Raw genomic sequence first — 15524 nt, forward strand, 5'->3', positions numbered from 1 at the left:
GGAGACTGGGGAGACTTGCAGGAGCAATAGTGTTGTTGTAGGGAATTTTAATTTTCCTAATATTGACTGGGACTGCCATAGCATTATGGGCTTAGATGGGGTGAAATTTATTAAGTGTATTCAGGAAAGTTTCCTCAAGCAGTATGTAGAGGGGCCTACTTGGGAAGGGGCAAATCTTGATCTACTCTTGGGAGACTGGGCAAGGCCATTGTCTGAGGTGACATTGGGGGATATTTAAAATGGATATGGAGAGGGACAAAACAAATTCACAGGTTCAAGTTCGAAACTGGGGCAAGGTGAATCAGATTGGAGCTTGCAGGGGTTGATTGGAGTAGTTTGTTTGCAGGTAAAGGGACATCTGGCAAATCAGATGCCTTTAAAAGTGAGATAGCTAATGTTCAAGACCTATATGTTCCTGTGAGGGTGAAGGGCAAGGTTGATAGCAGTAGGGAATCCTGGATGACAAGAGATATTGGGGATTTGATCAGAAAAAAGGAAGCATGGCTCAGGTACAGGGAGCTGGGATCAATGGAACCCCTGGAAGCATCGAAGGAATACAGGAGTTTACTGAAGAAGGAAATCAGGAGGGTGAAAAGGGGGCACAAGGTACCTTTGGCTGAGAAGATTATGGTGAATCGAAACAGACTTTTGAAGTATATTAAAGGACAAAGATTAACTAGAGATAGGGAATAGGGGCCCTCAAGGACCAAAGTTGACAAGTACTTGTGGAACCACAGGGGATGGGCAAGGACCTCAATGAATATTTCTCTTCTATGTTTTCCGTGGAGGAAGAAATAAAGATTTGGGAACTTGGGGAAGTGAGTGGTGATATCTTAGGGACAGTCATATCATAGTAGAGAGATCTTGGATGTATTAGAATCTATGAAAGTGGATAATCTCCTGGTCTTGACCAGATATAACCAAGAACCCTGCAAGAATAAATTGCAGGAGCCCTGGTGGATATATTTGCATCATTGTTAGCCAAGGGTGAGGTCCTAGAAGACTGGAGGTAGCAAATGTTGTGGCCATATTCAAGGAGGACTGCAAAGAAAAAGGATATCTGTGATAGGTAACTTACTTGAGAAGATTCTGAGGGATAAGATATACATGCATTTGGAAAGACAGGATTTGATTAGGAATATTCAGCATGGCTTTGTGAGTGGGAGATCATGCCTCACAAATATGTTAGAGTTCTTTGATGAAGTGACCAGGAAGGTTGATGAGGGCAGGGCAGTAGATGTGATGTATATGGATTTCATTAAGACCTTTGATAAGGTTTCTCATGATAGGCTGCTCTGGAAGGTCAGGTTGCATGGAATCCATGGAGAGCTGGCAAATTGGATACACAATTGGCTTGATGGCAGGAAGCAGAGGATAATAGTGGAAGGATGCTTGTTGGACTGGAGGCCTGTGACTAGTGGTGTACCTTAAGGGTCAGTGCTGGGACCATTGCTGTTTGTTATCCATATCAATGATTTGGATATGAATGTACAAGGCATGGTTAGTAAGTTTGCAGGTGGCACCGTGGTCAGTGTGGAAGGTTATCAGAAGTTGCAGCAGAACCTTGATCAGATAGGGATGTGGGCTAAAGATTGGCAAATGGAGTTTAATATAGATAAGTGTGAGGTCTTGCACTTTGGAAAGTAAAATCAAGGTAAGAGTTTCATGGTGAATGATAGGGTTTTAAGGAGTGTAGTGGACCAGAGGGACCTTGGAGTTCAGGTGCATGGTTCTCTGAAAGTGGAGTCACAGGTAGATAGTGCAGTGAAGAATGCTTTTGGCACAGTGGCCTTCATCAGTCAGGGCATTGGATAAAGAATTTTGGAAATTATATTGCAGTTGTACAGGACATTGGTGAGGCTGCACTTGGAGTACAGTCAGTTTTGATATAACACGATAATCACATTCTTGTGCAATCTTGCATTATAAGAGAATCGTGCAATAGCTGTGCCATCTAAAGTAATGGAACCAAAAATTGAGTTATAGCCAATACAGGTAAGGATGGTTCGCATTCTGCAAATAACAGTCTAAAAATGTGTTATCGCAGAACTGAATATATTGTGTTCAGTTTTGTTCACCTTGCTATTGGAAGAATATTATTAAACTGGAAAGAGTGCAGAAGATATTTATAAGGATGTTGATAGGAATCAAGGGACTGAGTTATAGGAAGAGGTTGGACAAGCTGGGACTTTTTCCTTTAGAGCATAGCAGATTGAAGGGGGATCTTATAGAAATGTATAAGATTATGTCAGGCATGTTTAGGGTGAATTCACTTAGTCTTTTTCCCAGGGTTGGGAAGTTCAAGAGAAGAGGGCATCATTTTAAGATTAGAGGGGAAAGAATAAATGGGAATCTGAGAGGCAACTTTCTTACACAGAGGGTGGTACATACATGGAATGAGCTGCCAACTGAAGGGGTTGAGGGGGGTACATTAACAACATTTAAAAGACATTTGGACAATACAATTTAGATAGGAAAGGTTTAGAAGGATTTGAGCCAAGTGCAGGGAAATTGAGTTAGCGTGGATGGACATTTTGGTTGAAGAGCCTGTCTCCATGCTGTAGGAGTCTATGACTCTATCTCATGAATTTGTCAAATTCTGTCTCTATCATAACCTATTAATTAACACACCAAATTCATATATATACTTGTAATATTCTTACTGGTTTCCAACGTGGACTATGAAAGTTGTCGACATGCTGTCACGAGAACAGGCCAATAGAGGGATTAAGGGCAGCAAATGTTGTATCATTATTTAAAAAGGAAGCAAAGTGTAGACCAAAAAATGATGGGCTGGTCGAATGGGCTCAGTGATGGGCAAATTACTATGATCAATACTAAGAAGCACTGCCCAATTTTATCAGTTATTTGGATAGGCAAGGATTAACCTGGGATTATAGGCATAATTTTGTTAAGAAATGTCATGTCTCACGAAGTGAACTTAATTTCTGAGGAAGTAACAAGGAGGACTGATGAGGGCAGTGTAGTGGATGTTGTCTATATGGGTTTTAGTAAGGCATGGGACAAGCTGCTACAAGGCAGACTGGACAGAAAAATTAAAGCCCATGAGATACAGAGGAATGTAATGAGTTCAGTGACAAGAAACAAATGATAATGGTTGACTAACAGATGCTTTTGCAAATTGAAAGCGGTATCCAGTGGTGTTCTTGTTGGTGTTGGGTTTCTTGCTGTTTATGGTATATATTAATAATTTAGTCTTAGATGTGGGGGCATGATTGGGAAATTTGTAGATGCCATAAAAATTGGATAGACTAGGGTCGCTAGAGAGCAGAGAAGGTGGAGGAGTGACTTAATTGAGTTGTACAAATAACAGTGGATAGGATGGACTCATTTCCTTTACTGGAGAGGTAAATTACTAGGGTCATAGATGTAAATTAATTTTCGGAAAGATTAGAACTGGTATGAGGAAAAACCTTTTCACCAGAGAACTGTGATTATCTGGACGTGCTGCCCACTTTGATGATTTAGGCAGAAACCTTCAATTTCCTTTGGAAAGAATGTGGATCTGTGCTTGAAGTGTTGCAACCTGTAAAGTTATAGACTGGGTGTGGGAAAATGGGATTAGAATAAATAGCTAGTGTATTCAGCTGGAGCAATGGGCTAAATGGCCTCCTTTTGTCCTGTTATCTTTTAATGATTCAATGGTTCCAATATTATTAATAAGGTTTAATCTAGAACTGACAGCAGAGAGTTTAGGGTTAACATATTTCAGGAAATGTTAGGTATGCAAGCTCTCAAATGTCTCACTTTTTGTATAGAACATCTCAAGCTGCATGCCTACAATTTCCAATCATGTGTTTTCTGATGAAGTATAAAACCATCAAACTGGTTCTTACAACTTTACTTAAATGTACGGGAAAAAACAGCATCCTTTTTTGATAATGGAAGCATTATAAAAGTTGCAAACAAATTACAAACATTGATCTTTTCCACATTGAAAGAGTAACAACACTTTAAAATTGCTTTGGGAGGTTGTGGTCGGTAACTCCAAGTCTTTCTTTTGTGTTTTTACCACATTAATCTGGCTCTTAATCATTGCAGATTTATGATCAGTGTGCCGAAGTAAAATAGAAGTTGGCCTCAGTCAATGGTCAAGTGGGAAATTTTGTTTTGGATGCTACAATAAACTGAAAGCAGAAATGAGAAATGAAGTGCTTGTCTCACGTTGAAGGTACTTTACGGCTGACAACAAAACAGTTATGTCCAACCCCAGCGGCTTTAGATTATCAGTTACATAGCAGTAATTGCATCACCAACACTTCATCCTGTGAGCATGCACTTATTTTTCGTTTTCATTTTCTTTAAGTGCCAACTGTTCCTACTTGTCCAGCTGAATAAACCAGACAACACAACAGTGTTACTCAGGTAACATCATCCAATTGTCCCAAACTGTCAGCCCACCACAGGTTTGCAGTTGTCATTAACGCAGAATCAGATAAAAGTTTTGAGTTAACAACAAGTTTAGTGCACAATGCCAGTTGTAGCAGAGGATAATCTCAGAAGTCAAAATCAAGCTCAAGAGAAAAGAATGTGTGTGGAGTTTGCATGTTCTCCCTGTGTCTGCATGGGTTTCCTTTAGGTGCTCTGGTTTCCTCCTACAATCCAAAGATGTACAGGTTAGGTGAATTGGCCATGCTAAATTGCCCATAGTATTCAGGGATTCTAGGTTAGGTGCATTAGTTAGGGGTAAATGTAGAGTAGTAGGGTAATTGGGTCTGGGTGGGTTACTGTTCAGAGGGTCAGTGTGGACTTGTTGGGCCAAATGGCCTGTTTCCACGCTATAGGGATTCTATGATTCTATGAATAGTAATTGAATTTGAGTTTATGATGATTATTCTGTACTGGCACTCCAAATAAGACGCTATACCGAAAAAGTTGTGAAGGTCTAAGGAACAACAGTGTAAATGTAATTCTCCAAGTGGCTGTATGGCAGTGTAACTTCTTCTGGAAACCAGTGGTTATGGAATTTTGTTCATGGAGAAAAAAAGACAAAATGTAAAGAAACAAAGTGGAAAAAAGAAAAATAGCAAAATAGAACAAAATAAAAGAAAATGGTTTAAAAACATAACATTTCTTCCTATGCATTCTAAATACATGGATTTTCTTTCATCAATCTTTGATGGTTTAAGAGTGTAGTTGGCAAGACTAAATTTTGCTGTCCCTCCCCAACTGTCCTTGAAACATATTGCCTTGTTGGGTTATTTCAGAGAACAGTTAAGAGACAATCAGATTTCTGTGCATCTGGAGTCTCACGTAGATCAGACCAGGTAGGGATAGTAGTTTCCTTTCCTATAGGACATTAATTTTTAACAATTGAAACTAGTTTCATTGTCACCATTACCCAAGGCTGCCTTTCAATTCCTGATTTATTTTATTATTTGAACTTAAATCTCACCAGCTACCATGGTGGGGCTGTAACTCATGTTGCCAGGGCATTAACCTGAGTCTCAAGATTCCTGATCTAATGACGTGCCACTACACCAATATTAATGACACAGTACTAAGGCCACTTTGAGTCTGTAATCATAGTCAATTGTAATATTTATTTTCCTTTTTAATAATTTAATTTTACATTAAAAATTGAAGCACAGAATTCCCTTTCTGACGTAATTATGCAACACAAAATCTGTTTCTTTCTACATTTGAAGTTACTATCAAAAGATAACTTCAATTTACAACAAGTTACTTAATGATTCACATCCAAAATCTGGCAGCCCCAGGACTGAGCCCACACTGGATTTTCCTGGATTTTGGATGATCTTGCCAGTGGAACAGACAACGTTGTGCCTGGAGAGTAGGCGAAGATAGATCTTAAACAGTACAATGCACTCAAACTAGAGCTTGTAAATTAGAATACCACACCACCTGTCAGAAAAAGGATACTGGACCTCCCTTCTAACAATATAACTAGCTATATATTTCAATTTATTACATCAAAGTTGTAAAACTTAGGACCCATGTGAAAACCCATATTTTTGCTCCAATTATCAAAAATTCTAATGATTGCAGGAGCTTGTTGAAACTGTTGGTTTTCTGAATAGATGTATGTATGGGGTGATTATGGACAGATAAACAAATGGTTGAATCATATTTCTGGCACTCTGAGCTCTTAAGAGTAAAATATCTGTTTTTCAGATCATTTTGATTTTTGGACAGTCGAATTTTGGGTAACGAAAGTCCTATGGGACATGTGAAGGTTGTAAGGATAGGGAATATATTCAAGACAGAGATTGATAGCTTTGTCGAAATCTGGAATCAAGGGAATAGTGAGTGAAGATGGAGTTAAGGTAGAAGATTGGCCAACATCACGCTGAATGGTGGAACAGGACTGAAGGAATAAGTGACATGCTCCAACTCCTATTGCTAATGTATTTACATGAAGTGGGAAATTACTTTGCCCCATTATTCATTTCCTGGTGGGGTGGTATTTAATGTCTGTCTTTTTGTGAAGTTTTATTAAAATCTTTTGGCAAAGAATACCAGTGCCGGGAAGGGGAACTTTTTTTTTCTTTACTGCGTCAAATTACTCCTAAGCCAATTCCAGATCATATAATTGTTTAAATATATCCCGGGGATAAACCAGATTGACTATAGATCAGAAATTATAATACAGTAAAATTCCTATTTGAGTGTCATGTTTTGTGGCACAGCGTAGAACTGTGAAGACACACAGATGCCACAAATACTTATCTTCTAGAGCACATTATTTGAGTGGCCATATCCTACACAATAATGAATTTGCAGAACATAGGGGTCATTGTAACAATAACAACCTGCATTTGATATAGTGCTGTTAATATGGAAAGCACTTCACAGAAGAGTAAGATAAACAAAGGAAAAAGAGACTAATCCTTCGCATAATTGATTGAAAATACTTTTGAAAAATAAGTTGATCATAAAAATTTGTGCTATTAATTGTATTTAATATACTTCTTTACAGAATCCTCTTGGGTGTCAGTTTACTCCTCTGACAGGAAATAACTTCCCAAAATATATATGTCTTTTGTCAGTATTAGCTGCAAAATGAGTTAAATACTGAAATAGAGCAGAATTCAGTGAGGTGTGTCACAGATATCAGCAAACTACTCCATACTGTGACATTATATAATATTTATGGCACAGAAATAATCAATTTGGCTCAAAAGATTCAGCCCACTGTTCAGGATCCACATTAATATTTTTCATTTGCACAACATCTCTTTCTGTACTCTTCACCCTTATGTGTTATCAAGTTTCAACTTAAACGTATCCATGCTATTCATTTCAATTATAGCCTGGGAGTGTGAGAACTACATTCCAATCACTCTCTGGGTAAAGAGTACCACTGGTCAAGTTATCATGCAATGCTGGAAAATGGGCTTCCTTAGTGCTCCCTCAGAGCAAATCTCTTAGTTAATACTGAATTGTTGGGAAGTTGGTACCGTTGACACATCAAATGGGAACCACAATCAGGCTGACTTCATGGAATTCAATCTTTATAGCAGAGAAAATAAGAGCTCAGCATTTTACCCTTATTGGTTTAGATTCAAATGTAAGTGTAGGAAGTAAAAGACGACTTTAATTTTATCATTCATATTATTTCCTGAAATGCTTCTATCCATCCCAGCAGTTAAAGGTATGTCTTTATAAAATAAAACTCTGGAACTTCAGTCTTATCTTTTTCCTAACTTGTATTCGCAATTAATTTCTAAAACTCATTTGCTTAGAAGTTGTCTTGGGTAAAAGAACAGGAACTATGTATCCCTTCAGCTGACTGTTTCACCATCAGCTGGATATTTGGTATCATTGAAGTGAATGGAGCTGAATATGGGTGCGAAGTATAACAGGCAACTGAAGCAATTCAGTGATTAGGTCAGTTTTGGGATATTGTGTGCAATTCTGGTCTCCCTGCAGTAGAAAGGATGTTGTGAAACTTGAAAGGGTTCAGAAAAGATTTACAAGGATGTTGCCAGGGTTGGAGGAGCTGAATAAACTGGGGCCATTTTCCCTGGAGTGTTGTAGGTTGAGGGGTGACTTTATAGAAGTTTATAAAATTCTGAGTGGCATGAATAGAGTAAATAGACAAGTTCTTATCCCTGGGGTGAGGGAGTCCAGAACAAGAGGGCATAGGTTTAGGGTGAGAGGGGAAAGATATAAAAGGGACCTAAGGGACAACTTTTTCACACAGAGGGTGAGATATGTATAGAATGAGCTGCCAGAGGAAGTGGTGGAGGCTATTACAATTACAGCATTTAAAAGGCATCTGGATGGGTATATGCCTAGGAATGGTTTAGAGGGATGCGGGCCAAGTGCTGGCAACTGGGACTAGATTAGGTTAGGATATCTGGTCAGCATGGACGAGTTGGACCAAAGGGTCTGTTTCTATGCTGGATGTCTCTATGACTCTACCTAGATTTCTGATCAACAAAGCTGTTAAGGGTTAGAGGGGCAAATGGAAAAGTGGAATTGAGATCACAGTCAGGTCAGTCATGATGATGCTGAGTGGCAGAGCAGGCTCATAATGCCAAACAGCCTATTCTTGCTCTGAAGTCCTTTGTTCCTAACATGCCTGTACAAAAAGATTCATATGGTTTTAGGTAAAGAATTTCAGGATGTTGATACATCAACAACATAATTGCCTTTTCACAATAAGAAAGTAAAACACAAACAAAACTATGTACACAAAAATTGCCTGTGCACGTGAGCACTATATTTTCAAGAATAAATTCCAATGGGGTACAAATGCAAATAGTTGTACTGTGAACAAGCATCATGTTATCTTAACATAGCATAACATTGCACCCCCACTGTTCTCACCTGCGTAACTGCCCCATCCTAGAAGAGGTGTTGCAGACCAGAAAAGAGCTGCCAGCCACACAATAGACAAGGCCAGTATAACATTAGATTTGTTAATCCTGTAAACTGTAGAGAGACCAGAAAACAATTTCCTGTCAGATTAGATTACTTACAGTGTGGAAACAGGCCCTTCAGCCCAACAAGTCCAGACCGACCCTCCGAAGAGCAACCCACCCAGAACCATTCCCCCACATTTACTCCTTCACCTAACACTATGGGCAATTTAGCATGGCCAATTAACCTAGCCTGCACATTTTTGGACTGTGGAAGAAAACCGGAGCACTCGGAGAAAACCCACGCAGACACGGGGAGAATGTGCAAACTCCACACAGACAGATGCCTGAGGTGGGTCTCTGGCACTGTGAGGCAGCAGTGCTAACCACTGTGCTACCGTGCCGCCCAGATGTCTGCATCTGCTGTAGCAATACTTTGGCAAGTAGTTCAATATCCTGGAGCAAGATTATGTTGTTAGATAATATTGCTACTTTGAATTTGCTGAATTTAAAATTTCACCAAATGTTCTTGTTCATCTTAGAAAATTTCTTTGAAATTCTCTGTTTCAATTTGATATGTTATTTAAAATAATTTAATGTACTACCAACTAGAATTCACACTACGTCTGCAAGGTAAAGATTATCAGAAGTAGCTCTCGTATATATCACGCTATTCTGATGATTCTAGGTGCTACTATGGACATTTAACAGTTAATATTAGACTAGGTAATGCTGTTTAGTGGAGGCACTGAAGGATTTACCTTGATGCGGTTTGCAGCCTTTAATGTATCTGATGATGCTGATGGCTGTCAAAGTGTTAATACTGCTCAGACCAAACAGCAGAGTCAAAATCCCATCCACCTAAAGGACACAGAAACTTGTCAGTCCACAACACACAAGCTAAACACTTCCAGGAAACTTTGCAACCACTAAATCCCAGAGTAGCAGTTTGACAAATGCCAAAACACTAACTCAGTTTCACAAATAAATACTTTATTCAAGGTTGCTTTCCATGATGGAAAATCTATGCCAGCACAAACGGTTTAAAATTGCTTTGCAAAGTTACATCGATACTTTTTCAATATGACTACAGGCTATATTTAACAAATCAGACAATTCTTGTGGAATTGTACTGATGCAAAAACAAGTTTGATGTAAAAGAAATGTACTTTCTTATTGCATTTCAAAGTAGGGCTGTAAAACACCTAGGTTTATCACCACTGTTAATGTTCCATTTTCCAAACCAATGTATATGTATATGTTATTTATAGAGTTGTTACGTAGGCCTATAATGTTTCTAAACAAACTGGCATGCATACTATCGGCAAAAAGATTGCAATTGCTATCACAAAATCTAAACGTTACTCAGGTTTTAGCTCTTGTCAAAGCAATGTCTTCCTGATATAGTAAGAATCTTTGTAATCAACCTTTATTGTATCATTAGTACTAGCTGCCAATTAGAACAGACTTTAAATTCTCGATTCATGCATCATGCACACCATTTTCATATTTGGAAGCATATGTGTTGATTATCAACACTTTTACCCTGAAAAAATGGACACGGTCTTTGTTTCAACTTTTTATACATTGTTTTCACCATAATGACCAATGAAAATGTTGAATTTTGTTCAATCAGGTGCAACTGGAGCTTAATTCTGTACTATTTCATAATTATCAACAAATCACTTCTCGGGTTCTGAAAAACTCATTTTATGTCTGTGAAGTCTTAGTTCCTCAGAGGAACGTGCATATTTTTTTAAAACTAGTAAGTTTTTTTACTAATCTCATATGCATGTTCCAGACTTTAGTTTGCTTTCTGTCAAGTAATTATGCTTCAGTTCTAATCTGAGCCTTGTATTTCTTGGTTTACTATCTGGGAATTCCTTCACCTGAATGCCTCTTCAGATTGCTTGATGACTTCATATCTTCAGAACTCCACAGAACTCCAGTAGAAAGTGCCAGACTCAAAGCCATGCCAAAATAAAGTAGATTGACATTCAAGGGCTTGCTAAGTCTTTGCAGGATGCTTTTTTAAGATCAACAACACTGACCTCAAAACCTGGGTCAACTTCTCTGTTTTCTTGTAATTGTATGAATACTATACATAATTTCAATGAGAATATAAAGAAATACAGTTCATAGCACATTTATAATTTAACTCTAAGAATTTAAATTATTAACTCACTTCACAAGTCCAAATAGATGTGATGATAAACTTATCATCTTGGAAAATATTGAATATTTCAATTATGCCCCGTGAGTATCCAAAAATTGAAATGCTGGCATCTGATATTGCAAGATTGAATGTCAGATAATCTTGAGGTTCAAGTGCCAGTCTTCGATTGTACATGATGGAGATGACAATTCCATTCCCAATCCAGGACAACCAGCCTGAGAGGAAACCAAGGAGTAGTTAAATATTTCTATTTAAGTCGATGATCTAATGCATTATTTTTCCAAACGAGAAAGAAGCCGAAATTTCAAAATACATTTTGTATGTCAGATGTAATTACTTTCCGAACTAAGTTGTCATTTTTCATTTATAAAGAGAATTTGGAATTTTATGGTAGTCAGTTCACTCCATAAACAGTGCCAAAACTATTAGAATGACAGCTGCAGCTGGATACAGAATATTGTAGTGCGTCAATATGTCCAAAATAAATTGTTCTAGCATCTTATTAAATTATGCACTTATTGCCAAATTTATATTTTTTAAGAATTTGTTTAATTTAATATTTGCAGAAGATGATTCATTCAAGAGAAAAGAAAAATGGTGTCTTAAGTACAAAGTGTTTACAAGAATGGTCCCAGGTTTCTCTAAATCTTTTACAGATTGAGATTTTCTTCTCAACTTTTTCTGCAAGAGTGATGGGAAAATTACAGAATTATTTTGGAGCCAACACTTTAAATATAAACAGCAATAATCTACAAACTAATTCATGAAGTTTAAAATGTAAACACGAACATTTATAAATAACACCATTGACCCTCAGTTTTAATCATGTCGTATTTTACAACCTCTTCGACTTAAATATATTTGTACAGCATGCACTAGTTAAACCTGAAAACTTGTTTGCAACTAATTTTCCACCAAAAGGATGTTGGTGGAAGGACACTGGGCTTGATAATACAGTAAAGGAGAGAAAATAGACGCAACACTCAGATTATTTCACTTTTCACATTTTAAAATGTAATCTATATCAGTATGCTTCCTTAAAATAATAGGATGGATCACCTTTGCTGTTGACCACACATGACAAAAAGATAAGAGTTTGGTATCAGGCCACTATGTATGAAAGAACCTTCGCATTGTAGCTTCAGCTATAGTTGGACAATCACATATACCAAAGGGCAATCATGAATACCTTATGTACTAAAGGTATATACTAAATATATATCAGGTATATATATCAGATATACCAAAGCAATATCACTTCCATGTGTAGTTGCTCTTACTGACCTCAGTGTTTTTGTTTTATCATACTTAATTTTGCCCTACTTTGCTTAATTCAGTAATTCAAATGCACAATTGTTTCAAGTATCTACCATTTTCATTAAGGGGGTTTCAAGTGACTTAGAGGTAGTTTGACAATTATATTTTAAAAGCAATTAACTGTGCACTGAAGACCAGTCAACTTGAACTGCACTATGTTATTTCAACATATTTTTGCTTCTGCGGGATTTCTTTACACTAGCATCTAACTGCTGAAATTAAAGTTATGAGTTTGAATTTAATAATAATGAAATAAGCCTAGATTCACAAAACAAAGTAAGAATAGCAATTTATATTACAAAGTTTTATAAAATAACAAATTGAAAACAACCACTTTTCCTTTAGTAGAGATACGACCATAAAGCACCACGTGATGGCATTCTAAATGATCTCAATTTGCTTTCACAAAGAAAATAAATTTGGTGTGTTATTTTGACTGTACCACCATAATACTTCTAAAGTTGTGAACCATGGCCTTACTTCAGAAGGCGACATATTCTGAGCTCCACATTTCAACAACTCTAGAAATATGTGCATTTGCTGGAAGATGATGACCCTTTTTAAAGCAGTTTGTGGGACCTTTACTTTTCTATAACAAATTGATGTTAGCGATGAAATCGTGCCAAATGAGCAAGATGGAATTCAAATAACATCTGACATTGGATATTAAACATAAGGCCAGATACCCAATTATCAAGCTGTCAATTATGTTTCCTATGACTAAAATAAAATGTCATAACTCACAGATACACTGAAAACATAATATTATGTAGTAGCCTACTATAAATTACATGTTAATATCATGGATAAAATCATTTTCACTTATTTTGTCGCAGAATAATCACACTGTTCTCAACTCTTAAATAGCTAATCATCCTGAGGCTCTTTGCTATTATTCTCCACAACAGCAGCAAGGCTGCCCTTTGAAAAAATACTGACTACATATAATGCACAAATAATGAATGCTTCTGATAAGGATTAAGAAGTTAAATGCTACAGTTTAGTACTGGTTTAAGTTAAAAATGTGTGAAATCTTCATAAATCATATTAGGGAGCAGTTGAAGTAGATGCTTTCCAGTCTGGGCATCTCACTTTCAGGAAGGATGTGAAAGCCTCAGAGGTAGTGAGAGATTTATTAGAATGGGATTCAGGACTTCGGCGAACTGCGGCAGCTGGAGAAACAGGTTGTTTTTCGTATAGCACTGAAGATATATGTCAGATTTGGCTGAGATGTTAAAAATCATGAAGGATGTTGATGGGAGAAATTGTTTCCAGTAGCATAAATATTGGCAACAGAGGTTTAAGATAATTGCCAAAAGAACCAGAAGTAACATAGAGGGGGGGAAAAAAAGTCATGTAGTATATACTGCCTGAAAGGACAGTGAAAGCCGATTAAATGACTTTCAAAATGATATTGGATAACCAATTGAAGGGGGAGAGTTTACAGGGCTATGAAGAGAGCACGGGATGAAGTTTATTTTGATATCACTTTCAATTAGCTGTCACAGGTATGATGGGTCAAATGGCCTGGTGCTGTGCATTATTATTCAATGGTAAGTTGATTGGTCAGGTTCTGTTTCCACATTTTATACCAATTGAAAACTCTTTATGAATTACAAGATCGGTAATCTCTTCCCAGTATCTCTCACTATAAATATATAATTTTCATGATGGAAATCAAGGCTCATAGAAATATTACAGCACAGAAGGCCACTCAGCCCATCATGTTTGCACTGGCTCTCTGAATGAGAAATTTACCCAGTTCTACCCTCACTTTCTCTGCATAATCCTGCAAATTCCTCCTTTTCAGATAATAATCCAATTTTATTCAACATCATTTGTTTCCATCATGTTCCCAGTCAGTTCATTCCAGATCTTATCCACATTCAGGGTGAAAAGGTTTCACTTCATATCTCCATTGTTTATTTTTGCCAACAGTCTGAAATCTGAGTCTCTCATCCTTAATTCTAGCAGTTTTCTATAAATGTCCTGACCCCTTAGGATATTGAATATTTTTATCAAATCTCCTCTCAATCATTTTTTCTCTAAAAAGAATAAACTCAATACCTTCAATCTATCTACATTACTGAAGTTACTTATTGTTGAGTGGGCGGCACAGTGGCACAGTGGTTAGCACTGCTGCCTCACAGCGCCAGAGTCACGGGTTCAATTCCCGCCTCAGGCAACTGACTGTGTGGAGTTTGCACGTTCTCCCCGTGTCTGCGTGGGTTTCCTCCGGGTGCTCCGGTTTCCAAAGATGTGCAGGTCAGGTGAATTGGCCATGCTAAATTGCCCGTAGTGTTAGGTAAGGGGTAGATGTAGATGTAGGGGTATGGGTGGGTTACACTTCGGCAGGGCGGTGTGGACTTGTTGGGCCAAAGGGCCTGTTTCCACACTGTAAGTAATCTAATCTAATCCTGTGAATCATTTCTACCTTCATCTCTGATGGCTTTACATCTTTTTTAAGGTGCGCAGGACAGAACACAACATTCCAGTTGAGGCTAAATCAGTATTTCATACAAGTTTAATATAACTTTATTGCTCTTGCTTTTTCTTCTCATACCTATTGGCTTATGAGACTGACAAGGTTATGCTTACATTTATTTACATTGCTAGCTTTTCATGCAGTAATCATAATTGGCTGATCAAGTAGTTTCCCACTCTTATTTCCTGCCATAGGCATATCAAACAGATGTACAGTTTGATCACATTATGAAAACACCTTCCAAGTTCCAAGGAATTAAACTGAAACCCAGAGTTTCTTACTCAAAGACAGGAATGCCATTACCACACAATTAGACCTCCTCTCTGGTATGCTATGCCCCATGTTAATAAAGCTTAGTACACTGTGTGCTGTCAACCATCAACTGACCTATGTCTCCAATGAAATAATTAAATATGATTTGCCAAATTCATGTTAACTTTATTGAATTAACACACATTTACCTTAGTGATCCTTGATTTTGTTCCACTTATTGCTTCTGGAAGTCACCACACCAACAATGTTAAACAGACTGACTTATTAACTCAAAATAAATACAATTAGAATGAAGAGCTGTGTTAAAGTAATCAATAGGTGACAAAACAAAACGTAAGCTATCCTTTCATGGGATGTGTGCATTGCTGGCCATGCCAGCATTTGCTGGTCATCACTAAAGTACCTTGAGAAGGCAATGTTGAAC

The 15524-nt window shown here is 37.5% G+C and overlaps 1 protein-coding gene across 1 annotated transcript in view; it reads right to left on the minus strand.

Moving 5' to 3' along the window:
* Positions 1 to 15524, minus strand: part of opn6b (opsin 6, group member b) — a 42546-nt gene that overhangs the window by 5737 nt on the left and 21285 nt on the right. Inside the window, exons 3-5 of the mRNA XM_072567884.1 lie at positions 11035 to 11240; positions 9611 to 9710; positions 8818 to 8922 (exon numbers count right to left, since the gene is read on the minus strand). Of these exons, the coding sequence (XP_072423985.1) occupies positions 8818 to 8922; positions 9611 to 9710; positions 11035 to 11240 (411 nt within the window). The remainder of the gene's footprint in view (positions 1 to 8817; positions 8923 to 9610; positions 9711 to 11034; positions 11241 to 15524) is intronic.

Source organism: Chiloscyllium punctatum, chromosome 4 (assembly GCF_047496795.1).
Source record: "Chiloscyllium punctatum isolate Juve2018m chromosome 4, sChiPun1.3, whole genome shotgun sequence".
Classification (NCBI taxonomy): Eukaryota; Metazoa; Chordata; class Chondrichthyes; order Orectolobiformes; family Hemiscylliidae; genus Chiloscyllium; species Chiloscyllium punctatum.